Here is a 25,120-nt window from a genome sequence, read left to right on the forward strand (position 1 = left end):
AGGTAAGGATATTAATTTCTCGTACTTTTGAATTGAATGGACAACATGAAACGCCTTGTCAAAACGTGTACATGCTTTGGAAACACGATGGAAGCCTGGACCTTTTTTGCAGCCAAAACGCTTAAAGCCAGAAGACGGCATGCTAAACACTGTTCAATCGTTAAAATGATAATGTCCTCCGGGTCCAACTTAACCCGCTCACGGTAAGGTCATTCTTTCTAGATGACACAAAAAGCACTGATGTAGGCAGAGAATATATTTAGGATAATAAAGATATAAACTTTAATTTTATAAATATCACGATGACCAAAAGAAAATAAAACCAATTATAAAAGAACTGTCTTGCCCAGCATGCATAAAAAAATTGACTGACTGTATCAGTTTAAATTTGTACAGGACTCGAATTATACAAAAGGCACATGAAGTCCAAGAGATTTATCCAATTGTCGGAAACCAGCTGCCAGTCTGAAAAACTCAATTTACCTTTTTTATGTTTCATAAATATTCATTATTTTCAATCAAACAGATAGAAAACAAACTCTGTATTGTTTATGGATTGAAGGCGGTGATTGTGTTATAAAAACATGTCACCTTTACATATATATGATTAGTGTATGTGCAGTTTCCTCCTGGAAAGTGTGAATAAGGAGGCAGTTGGAATATCGGAATTATTCAGATTTATTCAAAATAAATAAGGCAAAAAGACCCAATTATTTTTGTAACAATGTCGGTCTTATGCAAGGTGAAGTGTTATCTCCAATTTTGTTTAATCTTTATGTAAATGATTTGGAAATTAATTTTGGAATGATTTTTTTTTAAATCTGGATGCATACCGCACGAATTACTATCTACTAATGTATGCAGATGACATGGTACTTTTCTCTGAATCTGTTGAAGGTCTACAACTACTTTTAAATGAATTGTCACACTATTGCAAAACTTGTAATAAATGTTGAAAAATTAAAAATTGTATTTTTTAGAAATAATGTCAAAATCAAATGTAACGGAAAATGGTTTATTGGCAATGTCGTATTAGAATTTACTTATTTGGGAATAATATTCCAATTTAATACTAAATCTACAAAAGCTGAAAAACAATTATCTGTACAGGGTAGAAAGACCACATGTATGTTTGCGCGGAAAAATATTAGACTCATGATACTTAATCATGACATATTATTATCGCTTTTTGATTGTTATGTTGGTGGTATTATTAATTATGCTTCAGAAATTTGGGGCTTTCATAAAGGTCCCAATGTTGAAAAACTGCACCTTAAATTGATTTCTGTAAGCAAACCCTGGGTGTGAAAAGGTCTTCATGTAATGGTGCTGTGTATGCAGAGTTCGGTCGATTACCTCTTATTACAAACAGGTTTTTTTTTCAATTTTTTAAACTTTGGAAGGATGCGTTATGTAGTAATAATTGTATTATCCAAAAGTGTTACGAAGAAATGTAACTGCGAATTACATGGAACAAGACACTGAGCGTCTGATGTAAAGAAAATTTTAAATGAAATTGGGTTCAATAAAGTTTGGAATAAACAAACAATTGGTTCACTTACTCTAAAAGTCATAAAACAACGAATCGCATACCTGGCTAAAGAAGATATTTTTGGTAGAATAGAAAATTCGCAGAAATGTCATTTTTATAAATATTTAGTCGATGGATTTTATCTTCAATATTACCTTAGAAAGTCAGTTCCTGTAAAATTTCAACAATGTATATCTAAATTAAGATTGTCCTCTCATCGTTTAGGTGGCAGGGGACAGTTTTTTTTATACAATTCATTGTAGCCAAGGAATGCATGTCTTCCGAACTCTGTAACTAGAATTTCCTCAGGTCCCATTCAGCACAAATACCTTTAATTCATTCTTTATAAGGCCAATCACCAATATCAGAAGAAAATTACTAGTCAAAACCTGTAAAATTCTCTACATACTGGTTTTTATGAGATTTTGACCCTTTCATATTTTGCTAATTTTTCATGATTTTTCAGCTTTTTAGACCTCCCCCAGCTAATTCCCTGCAGAGGGTTGACCTTCCGTACCGCGTGCATGTTGCACTATCACATGTCAGAAACTTACCGGTGTATAGTTTACATTTTTATACTTTCAAGTTAAATAATAAAATCTGATTGGTTAAGCCACAGTTGACAATCCGTTCTATTACCCTCAGCGTTAGCAACACACTTAGCAACGGGTAACACTATATAAATTGTGCCTGTTAGGGAGGGTAACAGTTGAAATTGACACCCCGAGAAAACCATTGTCAACCGACGCGAAGCGGAGGTTGACAATGGTTTTCTCGGGGTGTCAATTTCAACTGTTATCCTCCCAAACAGGCACTATTTATTTTGTTATATGTAACAATTCGTAATGTTACCCGTTGCTAAGTGCGTTGCTAACGCTGATGTTAATAGAACAGATTATGAACTGCGTCTAAACCAATCAGATTTTAGTATTTAACATGAAAGTTTAACAAAACGAATTGTTACATGCGCGTAAATTATGCGCGTACGGTTCGCCGTAGAATTCATGTCATTTCTATATAAAAGCAGTAAAAAATTCTCTAATATAAAGACATTCAGTAAAATAAAATAAATAGTGCCTGTTTGGGAGGATAACAGTTGAAATTGACACCCCTCGAAAACCATTGTCAACCTCCGCTTCGCGTCGGTTGACAATTGTTTCCTCGGGATGTCAATTTCAACTGTTACCCTCCCAAATAGGCATTATTTATTTTATTATACAAATGAATATTTACCCAGCAATTATCATTAAATTCGATCAAAGGTTGATCTCCATGCCTTGAGAATAACAACAAATAGTTGATGTAAATTAGCCTTCAAAAACAGGGGCTGGTACATAAATATATATATATATGTTTTTGAAGGTTAAATTATGTTTGCTGAGTAATTTTTTGAAAGCTAATATGTGTTGCCGTGACGGCTATCTTTTCTTCGTTTAGTTCACAAGTATTGCGTATTATGTTTGATGCATTTGATACCCAGCACTATAAATTATGTAAGAATTATCATCTGTTTACCTCTTGGCGCTGTAAAATTGTCCTTTCTTCATTTATAATGTGTTTTAAGTGGCATAGAGGCCCGACGGGTCGGGTGATAGATTTATACTTATTATTGTTGATATTCCATATGAAATTGTATACAATTGTATACACTGTAACTATAAATAAATAGATTACTTAATTACCTACTCCAAACGATAAACAGACGTCGATAACAGAAACTTTGTGATTGTGTCTCGCTGGTTTTGTTTTTAGAGTTGGGGGCGGGGGAAAGGGGGGGGGGGGGTTCGACAAGCCAAAATACATGTATGTATATATGAAATTCTGATAACAATTGCAATCAAAATGTTTACAATGATAATATAAGATTCGTGATTCTTTTTAACATAAATAGTGACACATGATACTGGATGTTAATTTTAAATGAAAAAAATGTCCTTAATTACAATAATTATGATAGTATAAAGAGTGATACATTGTGATGCTGAATTACTTGGTAGAATTGCTGCATGCAATGGATACAGTTGAACACATTCCTTTTATATTGTTTAAAATTACATATAACTGAAATATCGCACAAGCTTATATATACCCATATGAAGCACATTACCATAACAAACACAAATTAAGCATCCCGTGAAAACCAACAATGATAGGTCCTGAAATCAAATCTACACTTCACAACACACGGTTTTTAATTATTTTTTTTTCAATAAATGAACGCCTCGCTATTGATTATCAATACACAGATAATTTAAGTTATTTATGTTGTAATCATCATACGAGTAATTTCATTAAAAATAGATAAAACTTCATTCATTTTGTTTATTTTGTAACGGAGAGGCCAAAACAGTATAGCAATCGCAAAAAGTTATTGCAAACGGATTTTATTAGCATGAATTCAAACAGAGAATGTCTCGTTTTCATTTAACTACGCTGTTTATTTTAGTTAAATCCCCTTAGAAGTTCTGTTTTTTCAAACATACACAAGAGTACCTAAGTGATAGATCTTTCTATACAGTTTTGAATCAGCAAAGTGAAGCATTCTCTCGCCAAAGGCGGTGCTACACAAGCATCAAAACATGGAAGGGAACATCCATTAATACACTGAATTATATCTTCATAAATTGCTTTTAACATTGAATTTGGTCTCGAACGACAGAAATTTTATTCAACGCATAATATTGTGATATGAGTGACAGATACTGCTAACAATTCTTTCAAAAAATGTCTTAAAAAGTAAAAGGTAAAAGTTAATCGAATTATTGTTGGTCGAGCTGATTGTACGTTGCAATAAGTGAACGATCTGTCTATAAAATGTCGTTGCTATAAATAATCTTTAACTGGGAATCCCCATGCCCGTGTCACTGAAAATTTTACGTAAAAATAGATCTGAATATTTATGACAGAAAACTTGAAGTTGAAGGTATGTAATTGTAAATTATGATAATCTTTTACGTTGAAATGAATAAATGAAAAGTCATTTATTGGACAGACAATGTTGCTCTTCAGTCTTCCTACGTACGTACGTTCTACATATTTTATTTCCTTACGAAAGAACCGTCGATCAACAGTATGTATATCATTATTTTTTCTTGACTATACATGTATTTAACTAAAGTAATATTAACGCACAATATCAGAGAGAGAGAGAGAGAGAGAGAGAGAGAGAGACTCGATCCCTTCATGTGACTGTATATGATATTATTGAAAGAGAAAATGTCATCATATTTTTATACACAAAAAAAGAATTGCTGTCATGTGAAAAATATAATTCTTACATACAGGCATAAACACTTTATCTACAAGTGATATGAAACTGCCAGATTGGAGATTTAAAAAAACAATACCCTCATTTAGATTCACTAAATTTGTCAATGTAAATTTAGTTAAAACAGCATATGACTACTTTCAATTTCCAATTTTTACTTTTTCATGCTTCTTGATATCAGGGATGTATATACTTAATATAAACATTCCTAATGCTATGAAAATTGAATTAATCAAGAATAACTGATAAAACAGATATATATCTCCACCAGGAACTATTTTTATCATTTAATTAAATGACAGTATCTATCTTTATTCAGCTTTAATTTAGGTACAGGATATTCATTCAAGAAAGGAAAAGATCTGATATTTGAGCTTTGTATGAGATTCAGCTGCACAATCTAGCACTATACAATGAATGATATAGAGACAGACAATACCATTTGGACAGATGCAGTTTCAGAAAAAGGGTACGATTATGGAGAATTTCTAGTGAGTGTTGACAGTGGGTTGGACACTAGTGATGTGGACAACCTGAAGTTTCTCTTACGTGGATTTTTACCAGATTCCAAGATACAGAGGGCAGAGAGAGGTCTGGATCTGTTCAATGAGCTTCAGAACACAGGAGTCATTGATATTGATAATGCAGACTTAGAACTTCTCGAAGAATGCCTGTACAGAATTCACAGGAAAGACTTGTTAAAGAAGATGGCTAGGGACACTAATCTTGTGGAACAGAGATTAAAAAGGCTGCAGGCAGATTTACAGAAAAAGAAGATCTCATACATGAATTCAGCCAAGTTTTTGTCACCCTTCAGGTAGACTTTTAAAAAGAACTATGTGCGTGATAAAGTGTTTTTATGCCCCAAAATTAAATTATGAATAGAGCTTTAAAAATTTGCTATAAGATAGGTATATCTAGTTCAGGTTTATAAAGATAAATTGCCTTATTGAAATCGTTATAGAAATTTGATGTTAATAATTAGCAAATTTCACTAAAAGTATGTATTTTAGCCAAAAATGAGGGATTTCCTATTAATTTATTGAAAAAAAAACATTGGGCCATGCTTGCTCTAACACCATTTTTTAACATGATATGCAAAATAAAATGAACAATAATATATGTAAAAATGGTTTTGGAGCAATATTGCGCTCTATACTCCCTACTCTTGAATATGAAGAAAAACTAATTATATTTTTATGTTTTTGAGAAAATGCGGGAAATGGTCCATTTATGTGATGTCATAAGAGCACGAAGAATGATCGATGTTGAAAAACTTTAAGATTTCTGTAACTAGCATATTCAGTTTTTGTTTTATCAAAGTACCTTTATGGTATGATGTTTTTTCAAAATTTATAAAACATGGGGCAGAAATTAGACCTTATTGCAAATAGTTCTTTTAGTTTTTCATTTCCTTATATTTTTTATCAGTATGTTATTCATACATGTACATTTTAAACTTTTGTTTTCATAAAACATGTTGTTTTGGGAGTTTCAAGACAGTGAGCTCAGAAATTAGTGTTTAAAATTTAAACACTAATTTCTGAGCTCACATTTAATAAATGTTATTACCAGTGCATGGCTATACCAATAACTAGGCATCTGATGTTAAAAGTATTATTTTTTACAGTAAGATAATTAATTTTTGGTACTTTTTGTTTATTTTACAATACAAGATATTTTTAATGTCAAATGCCTGTGTACGTCCACTATATAGTTTTCTGGTTAGACCTTTAAAGATGACGGAATGATGGAAAGTCGTTTATTTCAGGGTGTTACTATTTGAGATTGGTGAGGACATTGATGACGAAGAGTTCAAGTCCGTCATGTTTACTCTGACGTCTGTGGTGCCTAAAGGACAACTCTCCAAAATGAAGTCCATCTTTGATCTGTTTTTGTTCTTGGAGAAGAAAGATGAGATGTCTCATACAAAAGTTGATGTGTTACTGAAAGTGTTGAAGGTCATTGACAGAGCTGACCTTATTCCAAAGGTCAACAAATATATTTCCCTGCAAGGTACGATTCGGCTATTATCATGGAAATTATATTGTAACAGGTTAAGGTGGTATAGGACATCTGTCGATATTTATGTGGATTAAAGTATAATTGTGTGATTTTATATTCTACATTCACAAAATTTAACAAAAAGATAGCTCTTAAATATATTTGGAGAGGTAAAAATTGTAAAACTCCTAGCGGGATTCAAACACATGATGTACAGGTTTGTAGTAAACCCTTTAACCCACTGTGCTACGCTGTTAGGTGATAAAAATGGGGAAAAACTACTCTTGGTTTTATTGTTTATTTCGATAAACTATACATCACAACATGGAAGTGTCCCATACTACCTTAACTCGATAAATGACATCATATTTGGTGTATAGTGTTCAAATCCAGAATCTAGAATAATATTACTGTAAATATCTTGTCTTTCTTTTCTTTAACTTGATAATGTTTTACATCTACTATTTAAATCATGATGAAAATGATGTGCACATATTAATCATTCATACCAGTTGGCACTGAAATTGTATTTATTAAGAGAAAAACAATTTCCAGAAATTTATTTTATATGATATCCAGTTAAAAGATTTACTTAACATGTATAAGTTGCTTTCCTTTAACCCTTTTGCTAGCCAAAGAGAATAACTACTCTCAGAATTCTCAACCAACTCTAATGGAGGTGGAGCCACCCCAAGTACCCCCAACAGGAGCACAGAACCACCCTCCTCCTCAAGCTTTGGGGGCAGGAGGGGGCATCAGACCAACATCCCGTAAGATTTTGTATTTGACTTTATTTTTAAAGATGTTTTATATCACAAAAGAGAGAACTTGATCTTACTGAGAATTTTGGTCAAGATAATAACTCTGTATGTTTGTTTTTTGTACTATTTATTTTCTAAAATGCATTCTTATTCTTGTATATCTTATTTGAATGCAAGTGCATCATCAATCAGTTAGTACTGATTTTAAGAACATTTTCCAAATGATCTCTTTTTGCATTGGGGGTGGGAGGGTGTTGCCCAACTTACATCTATTATGCTTAAACAATGTTGTATGCTTTAAATACTTACGCCTTTTATTCAATTTCTTTTAAAAGTATATCATAGAAGAAGTAAATTTCATTTGAATGTAGAGAGATATGTTGCATTTTAATGCATTGTGAATACATGGGTAAACAAAATACTTTTACATTTAAAAAAATAAATACATGGCAATAGAAATGGTAATAATGGTTAGAACTCATAACATTGTTTTCCTTTGCAGATGCCCCATTGCCACAGGGCATTCTTATAAGGTTAGCTGATGTGATAGCAAAGTGTCCAAATTGGAAGGATATTTCGCCGTTCCTTGGTTTGGAGGACAGCTCAATTACAGCTATTATCAATGATGATCATCTCATTGTTTCTCTGAGAATATTGAAAATGCTAGAGTATTGGCAAATGAACGTTATGCAGAATGATGAGACTTGCAGAGTGACCATGATTGGGGTCCTCCAAAAGTTTAGAATTACTGAGGGGCTTCAGATACTGGGAGAGACTGTTGAAGAAGATGATCATATTCCTGATCCCAGTTAGTTTTGTATTTATAATTGTATCGTTCTTTACGAATTCAATTTTTTCCCTGAAATAGATATCATTTTTAGCCTACAGTCAATAATTTGGTTAAGAATTCAGTTCTTTGAAACGATGGTAGTAAATAATTTTTCTTGGCGTTTGTTTAAACGTTTAAATATATTCTTATTATGGTTAAGACACTTACAAAATAATTAATTTGGGACCTTGCGCAATAAAATGTTTGAAAAATTGCGGAAATGTTACAAGATGTTCAACATAATCTTGAATTTTTTTTTTAAAAAAATGTAAGGTACATGTACAAAGCCTCTACAATAACATTTTTACTACATGTACCAGGTATGAGCTTGTAACAAAGTTTGACATTTATTTACAGCACCAACCAACCTGCAATCCATGTATCGGCCCCCTGTTGGAGACATTCCTGAGCCAATAAGACACCCCGCCCCAGAGCCTCTCCCTGCCATCCAGTCCCTGAGGCCAATCACATCCACATCAGAGATAGAAACACAAACCTCCATGATGATTCTTCCCAACAGCAGTCAGCCAGTCAGAGATGAGAATGAGGAGAACCTCTCTGTATCTAACAGTGAGTAATTTTGACCAGCCAGTACTTAACCATAATCATTAACCAACTTACCGGTATATCATATATAAATTTGATCAACACTCTGCTCTCACATCTTTGGCCATAAATATTCCTTTTGTTTTACTATACATACATTGTAACATAAAAAACTGTGAAACAATCAAAGAAGATAATGCACAGTGTATGAAACAAAAGCTTAAGAAGATGTACTTTAATTCTTTATTCAATAAATGTTTATTAATTTTGATATAATTGTCATGTTCTTTCAAATTTTCAATAAACATCAGCTGAAGCCCGAGTTCAGCCAGTGGAAAGAGAACCCCAACCCTCAGAAAATAACTATGTCCAGTCTGAGAGAAGCACGAGAGGTGAGAAGAGTTAACATCACCACATTGTTCCGGATTGAGATATAAATCCTGTGACATTTCATAGGTATTCTGTGAATTTTAACATAATGGTTGGACTTTTTAATTGAGGACATTGTGTATTATAGATGATAGAGTGGATGAGACCTTGGCCGTAGCCATGAGGAGAACGCACCTAGATGATGAGATGGACCTGCCATCATACAGAATGGACAGGAAGCCAAGAGGTTAGTCAGGATACTCAATAGTCTTACTCTCTTTATTAATGTATTTTAACTATAGAAAATGTTGACCAAAAAAATCAATACAACTAAATATGCTTAGGACAATCCAAAAAAAATCTCTTGGGTCAAAGTCCTTATTTTAACAGTATATAAAAGGTGTTAGTATTTCCAATATTGAAAATTTTTATATCTTTGTTTTTAGGCATAGCTGTGATAATCAACAACATGAAATTTTTCAAAGTTGCTAATGACCATGAAAGCAAAGAGATGCCAGATCGCACAGGCACAGACCTCGACGCTGGTTAGTCATTGTCGCATTCACATTGGTGCTTTTATCTGAATGAATTTACATGTACATGTACTTAGAATCAAGATTGATAAATAATGATGTGCAAAGAGGAGTTCAATTCAAAATAACTTATCCTAGTTCCTAGGCGGTTGAAAGGTCTTTGTTTGAGTCAGTTAATACTTATTCTGTATTTCTGTGTGAAGTTGAACAAAATATAAAGCCAACATTTGATATGTTAGTTTTAGTGGAGCATTTGCAGCATTTATCCTAAAATTTCATAATCTGAAATATTCAGTACATGTTCATTTATCAAATTATAGAAAAGATAGAAATATTGAAACCAAACAAACTCATTTTTTGTTTTTACTGAATTTCTAGAAAGTATGGATTTTTTTTTGAACAAGAGAAATATGACACATGTCAAAATACATACTTTTTTGATTATCTGCAATTTTGTTTTTATTTTGGTTTTTTTTTCAGATAAATTAACATACATATTCCAGAAGCTAGGTTTCCTTGTGAGAAGATATGATAACTTAGAGGATGTTGCCATGTACAGGCGATTGGTCGATGTTTCTCTGGAAGACCACAGTAATTATGACTGTTTCGTGTGCTGCATTTTGTCACATGGTGTGCTCCAGAACATCTATGGCACCAATGGCAGACTTGTCAGAATTTCAGAATTAACAGGAATATTCCGATCAAGGAAATGTACAGGACTGGCGGGAAAACCAAAATTGTTCTTCATTCAAGCTTGTCAAGGAAGAGAAAAGCAAATGGGTAATTTTACAAGACATTTTTTAGAGCATTGATTTTTGTAATCTAGTAAATTTCATTAATCAATTAAAGAATACATGAATTTTTGGACTTATGATCATATCATTACTTGTTAAAAGTTTACTTTGTTTAATAATTGATTTTGTATATCTTATTACCAACAAGATCAACAAAATTAGTGTTAAACAAAAAATATTAATGATAAATCATAGTTTTATAATTTATCACTTAACCAATACCCACAACGAAAAAATGCAGCGATTTTCCTTTATAAAATGAATGCATCTGTGAACCCTAACTTTAATGAACATTTGATACCATTTTGACAGGAATTGACATCGAAATGGACAGTGACATTGAGGCGGATAATGGCAGGAACTCTGAGATGATCCCGGACGAGGCCGACTTTGTGCTTGGGTGTGCCACTGTCCCCGGGTACGTGTCCTACAGAAGTAGGTCACAGGGAAGCTGGTTCGTCAATAAACTGGTCGAAATGCTGGATAAATTTGCCTACAGGTAGGTAGATAGTTAGACGTACAATTAACGGGAATTTTTTTTTCTGCATAAATAAGCCTTCTTATTGGTATAGAAGAAATTACCGGTAGCCACAATGCAGACAGTGGCAGCGATAACACTATGATATCCATCTACAGTATAATTCTTTGTGGTAACACCTTTAACTAATTTAGAGGGCATAATTTTTTTGCGAAAATGTATACAAAATACATGACATTTATATAATCTGTAGTAATACAAATATGCAGATGTTATTTTGGAAGCTGCAGAGACTGGAGTAATGATACAACAATGATCCATGCACTTTTAATATAGAAAAAATAAGCATGAATCATGCTACAGTAAAGAATAGAACCAAAATATATTGATCGAAATTATTTTGTGGGCTGACTGATTGTTCACCTTTTACAGGTATGACCTCTTGAGTATCCTGGTCAAGGTCAACGAGGAAGTTGGTCGAGCTAACGCCCGGCTGGAGGGAGGGGTCTTCAAACAAATCCCCGCCCCTCTCGTCACCCTTAGGAAAAAACTGTTCTTTCGGTGAGAGGACCTCTGTGTTGGAAGGAATTGTTAAATGAAATCAATGTAAATGAAATTTAAAGAAAAACTGACTTTCACATTAATCATTGTTATTTTTGCATAGAACATGATCATTTATTAAAAGTATGTAAAAACTATTTGTTGATTTTGCAATAAATAATTGAAATAACTTTCGTAACTTGTTCAGTATTTTATTGATCAATAAAGATAGAGAAGTGGCGTTGTTTAAAAAAAAAGAACTTGAAAATGTGTTTATATAAATCATATGCATTGCAATTTTTGCTTAAAAAAATACGTTTATTCCGTGTCGCAGCTCAAGAAATTTACGCTGTTTTTGTTCCACCATAGTCACATTTCGCCAATTGAGGTTATTGATGTGTCTCTGGCGACCTAATTCCGCAGTGGGTTAATTTTTTATTCACGATTTTTATTACCTTTTGGTGACACAAGTGTTGACAAACCACAGGAATGTGTTTAATGTAACCATAAGGTGTACATCACCCCGAAGAAGGAAGTCGTGTGCTATATCAACAGCCTTTCTTATACACATATTGGTCTTGAGACTTGTCAGAAAAATCTTTATATATTTAAGAAATGAAACCAAAAGTATGGGTCAATAATGTAAAATTTTAGATATGGCATGAAATAAGCTAATTTCAGGCAAAATTTGAGTCATTTTTTTTTTACTTATATGATTTATACGCTAAAAATGTCAATATACATGTATGTCGATAGAAATATCAAAAAATTATTCAAATATGTTTTTCGGAACAAAATGAAGATATTCCAATACACAAACTATCTGGAAGTCTAGTCTGCACTGAAAATTAAGAAGTTTAAGTTGCAGTACTGTAAAATTATTGAAAATATGAAAAATGTTCATTTTCTTCTTGAAAAACCCCGCCACAAAATATAGTTCCTTTATTACTAAACTATGTAAACATGTAATTTATTCAATATAGTTTATTTGGCATCATGAAATATTATAAGTACGTGTATACGAGTACAATTTATATATAATGTAGAATTTTCAGACTGGAAGTGACCCAAATGGCTAACCAAAAACAGAGGAACAAACCTCTTTAATCATGAACACCATTTGCGTATCATAAATACTTATTGGAACGTTTGCTCAAAATTCCATTTTCATCAAGAGTCTTGTTTTGTCATGACTTGAAATGTTGTGTAAAAATTAAACTATTTGTTTCATAATGCTGTCCTTGTGGGGCGAGCAGTATAAAACAATATATTTTATAAAAATAAGTGAAAAATGGCCTTCTTGGAGAAAATAGCAGGACCTCCCATAAGAAAACCCGATTTTCAACGCGTGATTTTCTTAATAAATCACGCAGATTTTTTATTCTGTTATTTAATTTCAACCGTTTTGTGTGAAAAAGATTAAATGTTTCAGAGGTTGCCACACCTAACACGTTATTTTGGATGACATCTGATAACAGAGGAGGAATGTATATGTTTGAGATAAACATGTTAGAAACATTCAGTTTGAAATATCGGAATTCTTTATGTGTTTCCGACAAAGGCTTAAATACTTTAATAGTACATTAATGCTTAGGAACAGAACACCATCTCTCCCTCCCTGCTTTTTGGATCCTCGGGAGAGTTTACTTTCATCTAAATAAAGGTAGTTTGGGGAGAGGTACCTTGTCCCCTTAAAGTATCTGTGTAATAGAATGATTTTCCTATCTCACAATTGCAGCAAGTTTTAAGGCACACTAATTGAACGAGGAGTTGGTATACATGCATTTGACCATTTTTTTAGATTTAAGTCGGTGCGAGTCCTAAGTCATGATCATCTGCACGCTCCTCTCAAATCAAAGCGTTCAAACGTAGTTTTGTCAGTTGAAAGAGGAGGAAAGCTAAAAATATCTAATTGCTATGGAAATGTCAAACTTTTATGAACTTAGAGATATAGGCTTTTTACGTTGTGGGTTCGATACCACCATTTGAAGCAGTATTTTTTTTCGTATCGTTTGTTAAAATATTCAAAACTTAGTTAGAAATTGTGCTTTTTCAAACTTTTGTTATAAAATTATTAAACAGATTTAAATGGAGAAAAATTGAAATTGTTTTTTACGATTAAACCAATAGGCATTAGTGCAATCCAATTCCACCATCTTTAACATAAGGGGAGTTTAACATGTCGAACTTAGTTCAAATTCCTGTACGAACTTTTTAAATACACACGAGTTAATTTAGCAAATGCGACGTGGACAAATAGTATAAGTAGCTGTTAATAGCTCCAAAATTGTCTGGGAGCGAAGGTTTTCATTGGGAAAATCTCGACCAATTCCTTCCTCCATTGATGCAGAATACCAGAATTGAGGTTTATCAAACTTTATGATATTAACTTGCGATTGGAATGCGTCATATAGAAGGCGCTAGCCCGGAAGTTGAAAAAATTGTGTCAATTACAACATTATCAACAACTCCTACGAAAACATGTAAATGCCAGTGTAAACACTGTTGACTTTACCTCCATGATGTTTTAAGTTCTAGGTCTTGTTTAGGTCTATTTCATACATCAGGAGACTTAGAACTAGACCTTAATTAATGTTCAATGTTACATTTGAATATTATCAGGCTCGATTTCAAATGACTATACATGTACCAAAGTAAGTTATTCTGCATCGGACAGTGGAAACACTCCGTAATTATGTCAAAACCGGTATTAATAATATGAATCGACAAAATTAATTTTCTGGTTAAAATAATTTTTATTATACACTATACAGAATATGAGGGCGTTAAAAATGACAAAGTACTCATCTTAGTATAATGCATTATACAATATGCATGATGCATCAATAAAAATCAAAACGTATGAGGTGCACAGTTCATGAATTCAAATTATAGACAGGCCATCCAAGAGACCCCCAGGCCATATAGGTGTGAATCGTAGGCAGACCTCATGAGGATGGAGAACGCCTCCGGCCGCACCCACAACAGTTTAACATCGGCCCTGGTGTTCTTGTTGTAGGCCGAGTCGATCATCTTTATCCCGTACATCACCGCGGGTCGATCCATAAAGGGCTGTTTGAATTTGATGATCTCCCGTTTGGGAAATGGTGGCTTGGGGTATCTGGAAACTGTCACTTCTCCCGACTCACCTTAAATACCATTATTCAGGAAAGAAAAAAACAACAATTACTTAAAGAAATATTAAATAGGCAAGATCCGTCTGATAAGAAAGATAAGTCTTACTTCTTCTTAAGGTGGTATGGGATCGACACCTCCATATTGTGACGTACAATTATATTTAGAAATAAACAATAAACCAAGTTTAATTTTATAAATAGATTCTGTGTACTGGGTTGGAGGATTCACTACGAATTTATAAATCACGAGTTCGAGTCCCAATTGGAATTTTCAAATTTTTACTGTTCCAAAATTTTTTAAAACGATTCTTATGTTAAATATGGTAAAATTTAAGAATTCTAAACCGGTGAAAGTATTTTAATCATAATATACCTTAATCAACATTAATGTCGACATATGTCCCAAACCACCTTAATTACGTTACTACAGTAACTTTTTGTTCATGCAAGTATCGTACCGCAAATATCCATTAGAAAGTTACAAATACTATGGGAATGATTTGGTATGTAGATGAATAAAAGTCCTCTTAATAAGCTTCAGACGATGGAAACAAAGAAAGAAAAACAAACAAAAACAACAAAATAACGTGTCTGACAGCTAAAATAACCTTCAATTAAAAGTTACGTGCAACCGATTAATTATGAAATATGTTAGAAACTTACAGCGGCAGGAAACAAGACCTGAAAAAAATTAAGGGAATAAGTGATTAAGGTTTTATAAAGCGAACTTCTGTTTTTAAACGAAGCATTTTATGATTCACGGAAAAAATGTATAAAAAAAGATATTTACCGATGCAGGTAAATAGGACAACAAGAAATTTTAGATCCATATAAAACACATCCATCTGCAGAAAAGGAAAGTTATATATATAAAGTTACAATCAGATAAATCCGTACAATATAGAGACAATGTGTTCTTGTCCTTCTTTTAATTAAAATGGCATATGGTTTCAACCATTTTAATTCGTATTTTAACTGCCTTGGCAATTAATCTTTTTGTAAGCTAAAAACTTCAGCCTCGGACTAAAGACATATAAGGCATTCCCTCAAATATTTTAAGTAAATAAAAAATGTTAAAACGTTTATTAGGAAGAAATTTATTTCAAAAGTTTGTTCGTTCGATTTTAACAGAATAAGAACAAAATATGTATTGGAATAAAAAAAAAGATCTGAAGTAATTGAACTCTATAAAACGACATGTTCGCATGACCATTACCTTGAGCAGAGAAAGGTTTTCCAAACTGCAAGAATTTTTTCTAAATGGATTTTGAAGACAGGTGACTTTTATTTTTTTAATGTACGAATCTTCCACTTTTATTGGCTGAGTTAGGCGCCTCTGACATAAGATTAATTTCAAAACTAGTTTAGCAACAACCCTTGCACTCATTTACATTGTACTGTGTAGTCTCCCTTTTTTGGCGGTGCATCCTTGACCACGTGTCAGCCAGTTTGTTTACAAAACTCCGATGTCACACAACCTGTTTGGTGACTATTCAGTGTAGCTTCGTGCGTTTAGTTTTTTCAACCATTTAAATTTTATTTTTATGATTTATTCATGCATAACTGTCTACTAAAGTACAAATGTGTAAATTATTTTATTAAGACCATTGTAAACTCTAACTGTCTATGTGTTTATTTTCATTTCGAAAATTATATGAATGTGTATAGAGAACAAATCATCGTGCATTGTCGTTGAAAAATGTTCCAATTATATTAAACATACACATTATGCTTATTTGTACGTGTTAAGCAAAAATTTTCATAATAATGAAGCAAAGATCAATCATAAGTGTAAATCTATTCAAGAAGATAACCAAAGTTAATTAATATTTTAATATAAGAATACTGTGAAATACCGAGTAAGTATAATATATGTTTGTGTCTCCTGAAATTTTTTAAAAATTGTGAATTATTCAAAATTGACTTTGGGCGGCTAATTTCCACCAATTTATTTACTGTTTCCCGTTTTCCGTCATAAATATGTTTTTAAAAAAAGCCAGATCAATTGAAATTTATCATCTCGGTACACCCTAAAGTCTGTCAATAAATATCACTCCCGGTGACCGCATGGGATACTCTTTCCCTCCCCCTCACCGTTAGCGTAAGGATATTTTTATCCAAATGTCATGTTGTACATTTTTAAAATACTAGGCTGGTGTTAATACAACAAAAAATCTTGTTGTAAATTTTGTATTTACACTCACCCAGTAAAAAAAAATAATTTACAACATGACACAACACCCACTTTCACGACCTCTCATATTTCGTATCAACTTGAAGTGCATGAAAAAATGTGTCATTCTTTTTAATTAATCATTTCTTCAATTTAACTTGGCATATGCAGTGCAGAAGACAAGATTTATTCCGATTTTACAAACTTCTAACAAGGATTGATCCTATCATAAGGGAGGCGAAAAAATTTCTTCAGGGACACGCAGTCTGGGAGTCACCTTGAACCCCACAGACTGAAGCGGTCACGGAGACGAAGCTTCTGTAATTGAGCTCCCATATCATGAAAGTTTTAAGAATTTTTGAGCCCTTAAATTGACTCCAGTATTGAGTAAAATCAGTATATTTGGTGATAAAATCTGTACATTTTAGCGGAAAAAATATGCATGTATGCATAATTAATTTTTCAATAAAAATGAAAATGCAGTGCAACTGATTAATCATTAACCGATATGAATTGTTTTTGTTTTGTATAATATTCATATTTCAGACAAATAATACTTGGTCAAGATGAAAAAAAAACACTTGTTTTATTGTCTTAATTGGGATTCTTGTTCGAGGTTTCTTTCTGAAGTATATTTTATTAATTTTAATGTAAGCGTAAATTCGATTACCTTGACTGACCACTGTGCAGCAAACGATCTCCACTCTGTTAATTCTTTCTATAGCACAGTAGCTCAACTTTAGCTGTTACATCCAAGAAATCGTTCTCTTCTTCTGAATGTGAAATTTGACATTAGGGCATCACGCGTCATACCTTTTTGGCATTAATTTCGTATACCACATACAATTCTGCTCATTTTTTCATATTTTTTTAAAATACTAGTACTCAATTCTATCCAAGAATATTTCATTTTGTACACGATTAATAACCATGCAATGACTAGCATTACTTTAACGATGCTTTTTTTTCGTCATTGTATATTATTCTTGATTAATTTCGTAATTAGTATTTACGCTTTAAAACATTATTCATGTATATTTATATCTATTTATTATATATTTATAGATATGTTATGAATAAACTACGTTTTTTTTCCTTAAAAGTGTCACTTGGTATGTTTTCAAAGAAAGCCTTTAATTTGTTCAGTTGCATGCGTAATAATGCTTACTTATTTTTTTTTTAGAATAAGTAAAAAATCAATTAATTAATAGATAAATTTATCAAAACTTTTCTTCATATTATTAAATTTTACTAGCTGACTAGTTTGGGTATATCAAACGTATGTGGTCGAAATTGACCTTGTCCCAAATGAACTGGGCTGAGAGTTGGTACAATGCACATAATTTTTTTTTACCAAACTGTATCTCCAATTTATAAACCGATTGAGCTATCCTTTACAAATTAAAAAAAAAATAAAAAGCCGACTGAATTAAGCGTTTATCGTAAAAAAAAAAAGAGAGTAAATTCTTTGAAAAAAGAAAAAAATATTCTTTGCAATGCACATAGTGTGTGTACACAAAATTTTTATGTCTTAAAATCTCTCGGAGACCACAATGAAATCTGGCCATATTGGAACAATGAAGGTCGCATGTTCGACTCTAATCACAGGCCATCCATCTAATGCCCAGACCGTACATCTTCGTGTCATACATGGTCCCCATCCACACCGTGAAGTTGCTCTTCTCCACCCCCAGGAGTTGTATCTTAGCTCTGTTGTTCTCCGCGTAGTTGATATCCAGCATCGTGATTCCGTACACGATGGAAGGCTTCGCGACGAACGGCGTTTGGAACTGTATCGTCCTGGTAATGGGGAATGGAGAAACGGGGAAACCCTGCTCATCTTCGTCGCCAGACTCGCCTACATTTATAGCAGAGACATAAATAACAGACATATTGGCAACTCCGCCATTAGCGTGTTTTGTTGTTGAAAAATGTTATGGTATCAACCTTACTTTGAGAACTACATTTACATATTGGTAAATTGATATATTGATCTTAAACCAAAAGTATATTGTTTTTATGAAAAATGTGCATAGGATTTAGGCGTTTTTGAAACAAGATTAATATAATGAAAATATATAGGCCAGCTATAAAACATCCGCGAAACTCATGAAAATATAATATTCTAAATCTTTTGGTAATAGAGTTTAACTGTTTATATTTCGATATAATTTGTTATTAAAGAGATATACTGATTTAAACTGGGAATACTTTACAATAGGGACCGCGAGATATCGCGAGATTTCGATCAGTTGCCAATCTCTGTTATTTATGTCTAGAGCTGATTTATAGACAAACATTTAACTCAGAACTGCTAAATATACACATTAAAGGGAACCCCAAAGAATACCCCGGTATATTAGTAATCTCTCTCTATGAATTCACATGATCTCTGCTTGTAATAACCGCGCGATATATATCATGTTTGTTAAACGGGTCTATTTACTAGTATGTGTAATGGAAATTTAACACTACTCACATCTTGCTGTTGCGGGTCCAGGGAGATGAACTGAAATAAAGACAGTAACTAACTTATACTTTGCAATTCTAATATACTGTAGTTAAATTATTTGGTTTGGATTCTAACATAATCTCTTAACCCAATTAACTTTCTACACCTTACCATTACGACAAGTTTGATACCGTGAAAAGAATTAAGGCGTTAATTGGCGTTTGGCAATAAAGATAAGATTTACACCCAATATAAGGTATCCGGAGGTTTGAATGGTCGTGATCATTTTTAGACTTTTTTTTTCTCTTTGAGAAGAAAGAGTTATGTATAGAGAAATTTCAAATTTGTAATTCGTTGACCACCAAGTTCCTTTATCTATGTAATGAAATATGAATACTGGTTGTGTGTTCTTTTTTTCTGTTAACGTTGCTACATGTAAATGGATATGATTTTCACTTTTGAAGTTTGAATACTCTCAGAACTAAAGATGCGATATAAATGAGACAGAAACTGAGTTTTTTTAACCACGCATTTCACTTAGAATTAAAATAACTTGAAAAAAGACAAAGAGATTTATAAAATTAATAAATGTTGCGTTAAAAGTTAAATTTTAGACTTACGTATGGAAAGAACCAGGACAGTACAAAGAAGGCTTGCGTGAATCCGTGCTTTCGCCATTTCTAAACAAAGAATTGTAAACATTACTGATATTACGTGTATTAATTTGTATATCAGTATCTTAACATTTAGGTTGATTTTTTTTACCCATTTATTGCTCATTCATTTCATAAAGATAGTTATAAAAATTCTAAGAATTTTGGTGAATTTTTTTTGGGGTTTTTTTAAATAGAACTTGATAATATCCCGCGCAAGCGCGGGGATTAACACTTTACACATTGATAACACAATTCTAAAATGTTGAATCTTATTTATTCCATTTTCGTATATACTGTGTTTTTTTCTGCATTGATTTCTTAATCTATTCTTTAACATTGAAATAAAAAAGTAACAAGCGGAGTAGCTGGATATTTAGCTGAGGGATTAAAAATCTACACTGAATTGGTTGATATGCATGCATACATGGACATGACTTTAATTCTTTTTTGTTGCAGCTGGGTGGAAAATGATAACAATGATCTTTTTTAACCAGTGAGTGGGTATTTAGGACGTCATTTCTCTAGATTTTGTTCTTTAGGTCAAAATTTACTATAATTTTTATCACTGCCCCAAATGAGAATTTCAGATAAAAGACTGAATTAGAAAAAACAATTGATAAGTAATTAATGGTGGTGGAAATGCTTTAATTTGGCGGATCCAAGTTAATGGGAGTTAACATTATATAAATAGCGCCTGTTTGGGAGAGTAACAGTTGAAATTGACACCCCGGGGAAACTACTGTCAACCGACGCGAAGTGGAGGTTGACAATGGTTTTCGAGGGGTGTCAATTTCAACTGTCAACGTTATCCTCCCAAACAGGCACTATTTATCTTATTATACTGAATGTCTCAATTTTAGAGATTTTTAACTGCTTTTATATAGAAATAACGTGAATTCCACGGCGAACCGTGCGCGCATAATTTACGCGCATGTAACAATTCGTTTTATTATACTTTCATGTTAAATACTGAAATCTGATTGGTTAAGACGCAGTTCATAATCAGTTCATAACCCTCAGCGTTAGCAACGCTCTTAGCAACGGGTAACATTTAAAATTGTTACATGCGCGAAAATTATGCGCGTAAGGTTCGCAGTAGAATTCACGTTATTCCTATATAAAAGCAGTAAAATTTTCTTAAAAATTAAGACATTCAGTATAATAAAATGAATAGTGCCTGTTTGGGAGGATAACAGTTAAAATTGACACCCCTCGAAAACCATTTCAACCTCCGCTTCGCGTCGGTTGACAATGGTTTCCTCGGGGTGTCAATTTCAACTGTTACCCTCCCAAACCGGCACTATTTATATAGTGTTACCCGTTGCTATGTGTGTTGATAACGCTCGAACGTGTCTCAAAATTAGAACATTCCTTAACCGAATGTAATAAGGAATTGAAATCCCTTCATGTAGAGCACAACAAGTTAAAAACAGACTACAATCGTCTCAATGCTGAGGCCACCTCTAGGTTCTCCAGATACGACTCGTCACACAAACTCATCGGTGACAAATTTAAGCAAGTTGAAACAGACATTCATCAAACCCGTTGTCAAAATCAAAAAGTAAACGATGAAACAAAAAGACTCTCCAAAGTTACACAAAACATACAGAAGCAGATTCAATCGAATACACTTAGCCCTGCTAAATCGTACGCGATAGTCACAAGCGATGGCCCAGCAATCGAAACAAAATCGCGTAACTCATCTGAAAAACATGACCATAACACAAAGTCAGTTACTGTAACGTCTCATTTAAAGCAACAAGACAAAGCTGTCAATAAAAATAACTCCAATTCCCCCAATCAATCTGAGTTGGAGAAAATTACGCAAGCCATAATAGCTTCCCCGTCGGTATCCTCTCAAGAGCGCAGAGAGGCGTCACACATGGACAACCAAACACACAAGAATTCTACCTGTAAAGCTAACGGCACTGAGGCATTCCACGACCATCCCGGTAACAATAGAATTGGCTCCGATCAGGATGTTTCTACTCAAATCGCTGCCATTGACGTCCAGGGCATTACAAACCATATTCCAACACGGGAAAGTGCAACGAGTTCCCCTTACTCATCGGGAAAAACAAATCACACTAGTGAACACAAAACACGCTCCAAGTTATCCTTTACTTCATCCAGTGTAACAGTTAAACACGCGGACTCTGTTCGCGAACGCCACGACAATCAAATGTCAAGCGATCATAAGTCGAAGGACACCCGTCAAGCGTCGAACACATCCAAAGATCGCGGGACCACAGACAGTGATGACGACATATTCGAGGGCGTTACTTACAAACGGAATGCCAGATACTACATAGCTGGAATCGGACCTCGTTCCTCACAGAATGGGTTGATGAATTTCCTCAGAAACAGAGGTGTCACTGTTTCGCACTGTGTATTCTTTAAGCAAAAACGCCCAGGATCGCGTCGCAATGCAAAAATTAACGTAGCGTTACGAGATGCACAAACTATCGAGAGCCCGTCATTTTGGCCCTATGGTATATCGTGCCGTCCATGGCTGAGCAATAGACAGTGGGAGGCAAAAATCGCGCAGGATCAACCGGAGGACGACGGGTCCTCGGAAAACAACGACCATGACGAACTTGACAATTACAATGCTGACTAATCTTATGTTTAGCTTGTTTTTGCTAGTGACCTTATTTGCTCACCTGTTTGTTACTATGTCTACATGTTTCAATATTTTAGCATGGAATGTGCGTGGTGTAATGTCATCATCTCTCAGTTTATCAAATGTTTTAGACACTGTCAGTTGTGACATAGCAATAATTTGTGAACATAAACTCAAACCAACAAGCGTTAATTACCTAGACACTATCAACTCAAAATACTCAAGCTTCGCACATATAGATTCAGAACAGAGCTGTAACAATACAGATAAACCTTATTCTCCCTTTGTGGGAAAGGGAGGGGTAGGGATTATGTATAGGAAGGATCTGCTACACACAGTGTCAGAAATACCCGATATAACTTCTTCTCGTATTATAAGAATTGAAGTTAAACGTAAACACCAACGCTCATTGTATGTTTTAGGCGCATATCTTCCATCAGACAGCAACATTCAAACATATCAATCAGAGTTAAATCTACTAGATGCATTGTTTAATCACCTTTGCACTCTTGGGGATGTAATAATCGGAGGGGATCTCAATGCCAGTTTATATGACAAAGAATTACCTAATGTAAACCAATATAAAGCTAAAGCTCTTAAAGATTTTACCCATCGCAATAACATATGTATTCCTTCGAATGACTTTCCTGTTTTAGGGTCTAGTTACACTTTTCTGCAAACTAAGACAACATTAGATTTTATCCTGTGCAATAGGTCATTTTTCAACTACGTAAATAAATACCGTATTCTGGAAGAAGGCACGTTCAGTTCTACATCTGACCATCTTCCAGTTTTAATGTCCATTGATTTACATGTAAAATACAATTATTCTTGTAAGAATAGCAGCTCATTACCAGCTTGGCATAAGGCAGATGTAAACCAACTGCAACATTATGAACTGTATATTAACAATGCTTTAGACGTTTTACTTGAACAAAGGTTGAGTTCTGTTGTAGATCTTGATAATTTCTGCAAACAACTGTACCATATTTTATACACTGCTGCATCCCTTTTTATTCCTGTAGCAAAATTTAAACCTCACTTAAGACCCGAGTGGACACCTGAAGTCAAACACCTTCACGACCGAGAGCGCCAAATGCGAAATATCTGGTTAATCGAGGGTCGTCCCAGAGGCATGGTACACGACTCCTACAAGAACTATAAAAAAGCTAAACGCGAATTCCGTAATAAACTTAATGCTGAACACGACAGATACATGACATCGGTATTCCACGATATTGATCAAGCTTCCGAGTGTGATGTGCGGCTCTTTTGGAAACTTGTTAAACGTCAGCGACCCAGGAACACAAGATTCTATCAGGAAATCGAAATCGATGGCAGACTTGTTGACAACCCGGATGAAATTGCAAGCTGTTTTGCTGAGTATTTTGAACAAATTTATAACCCAACAAAAAGCAAAATGTTTGATTCAGAATTTTACAAAACCATAGAAAACTCATATTTGTTTATTCAGGAAAACTCACGACTTCAAACACTTTCGAAATTACCGGGGGGTGAAGTTACCGCTACCGAAATATCCAAGGCTATCAAAGATCTTAAACGCAGAAAAGCACCTGGGCTCGACTGTATCCAGAACGAACATCTCATATTTGGAGGACCCCGACTCTTCGCCTGCATCTCACACCTCTTTAATGCAGTTATCAACATAGGCAGAATCCCATCTATCTGGAAAACAGATCTCATTATTCCTATTTATAAAGGCAACAACAAAACAAAGAGCTCACCTGACAGCTATAGACCGATAGCTCTTCTTCCTTGTTTAATGAAACTTTTCGAAAAAATTCTTACGCTTAGGATTCGTGACCATGTTCTCCCTTCCGTTTCCTTTCCAAATCCACAGCAGCAAGGATTCCAGCCAAAACTTGGATGCATAACAGCTTCATTCAACTTACAAGAAACCGTCTTTCATAACCTTGAGCAAGGTAGTCCAGTATATGTTGCTTTTCTCGACACACAGAAGGCCTTCGATACTGTGTGGAGACATGGTCTGATGTGTAAATTACATCAACTCGGTGTGAAAGGATCGCTTTGGACCCTTATCGACGATTGTCATACAGACACATCTTGTTCCGTTGCCGTGAATCAGAAAAACTCCAACTGGTTTCCTATATCCCAAGGAGTAAGGCAAGGAGGAGTCCTTTCAACATTCCTCTACTTAGTCTTTATAAACGATCTCCTACAAGAACTACAAAACCAAAACCCAAATACTGGAATCCACAGCATTAGATCTTCAAATCCAGCACTTGCAGATGATATTTCTTGTATAGCCTTATCACCACGAGGTCTTCAAACCCTTCTCAACACAGCTTACGACTTCTCTATTCGATGGCGATTCAAATTTAACGCAAGCAAATCTAATGTTCTATATTTCTCTCCAACAGGCATCAACAACAATTCTCTTTCCT

General features: G+C 33.9%; 3 protein-coding genes across 4 annotated transcripts; 1 reads left to right on the forward strand and 2 right to left on the reverse strand.

Annotated features, from left to right (window-relative positions):
- Nucleotides 1-4,340: 4,340 nt before the first annotated feature.
- Nucleotides 4,341-11,848, forward strand: LOC128156832 (caspase-8-like). Of its 2 annotated transcripts, XM_052819139.1 has the most exons (13): nt 4,386-4,454; nt 4,541-4,601; nt 5,119-5,616; nt 6,571-6,815; nt 7,436-7,573; nt 8,067-8,372; nt 8,751-8,963; nt 9,251-9,331; nt 9,457-9,555; nt 9,755-9,853; nt 10,322-10,621; nt 10,948-11,134; nt 11,546-11,848. In XM_052819139.1, exons 3-13 carry the CDS (start codon nt 5,213-5,215, stop codon nt 11,676-11,678), a joined length of 2,205 nt encoding a protein of 734 aa, XP_052675099.1. In that variant the 5' UTR covers nt 4,386-4,454; nt 4,541-4,601; nt 5,119-5,212; the 3' UTR covers nt 11,679-11,848. The 2 variants fall into 2 exon arrangements, with proteins under 2 accessions (XP_052675100.1, XP_052675099.1); XM_052819140.1 differs by lacking the exon at nt 4,541-4,601 and having other exon boundaries at nt 4,341-4,454.
- Nucleotides 11,849-14,395: 2,547 nt separating this feature from the next.
- Nucleotides 14,396-16,177, reverse strand: LOC128157122 (uncharacterized). The gene is made up of 4 exons (XM_052819507.1): nt 16,007-16,177; nt 15,581-15,635; nt 15,454-15,471; nt 14,396-14,802 (listed from the first exon to the last, which is right to left on the reverse strand). Exons 1-4 carry the CDS (start codon nt 16,175-16,177, stop codon nt 14,543-14,545), a joined length of 504 nt encoding a protein of 167 aa, XP_052675467.1. The 3' UTR covers nt 14,396-14,542.
- Nucleotides 16,178-18,393: 2,216 nt separating this feature from the next.
- On the reverse strand, nt 18,394-20,093 carry LOC128156728 (uncharacterized). The gene is made up of 3 exons (XM_052818992.1): nt 20,036-20,093; nt 19,443-19,472; nt 18,394-18,821 (listed from the first exon to the last, which is right to left on the reverse strand). Exons 1-3 carry the CDS (start codon nt 20,091-20,093, stop codon nt 18,562-18,564), a joined length of 348 nt encoding a protein of 115 aa, XP_052674952.1. The 3' UTR covers nt 18,394-18,561.
- Between the last annotated feature and the right edge of the window lie 5,027 nt (nt 20,094-25,120).

The sequence above is a fragment of the Crassostrea angulata genome, chromosome 7 (genome assembly GCF_025612915.1).
Source record: "Crassostrea angulata isolate pt1a10 chromosome 7, ASM2561291v2, whole genome shotgun sequence".
In the NCBI taxonomy this organism is placed as follows: domain Eukaryota; kingdom Metazoa; phylum Mollusca; class Bivalvia; order Ostreida; family Ostreidae; genus Magallana; species Magallana angulata.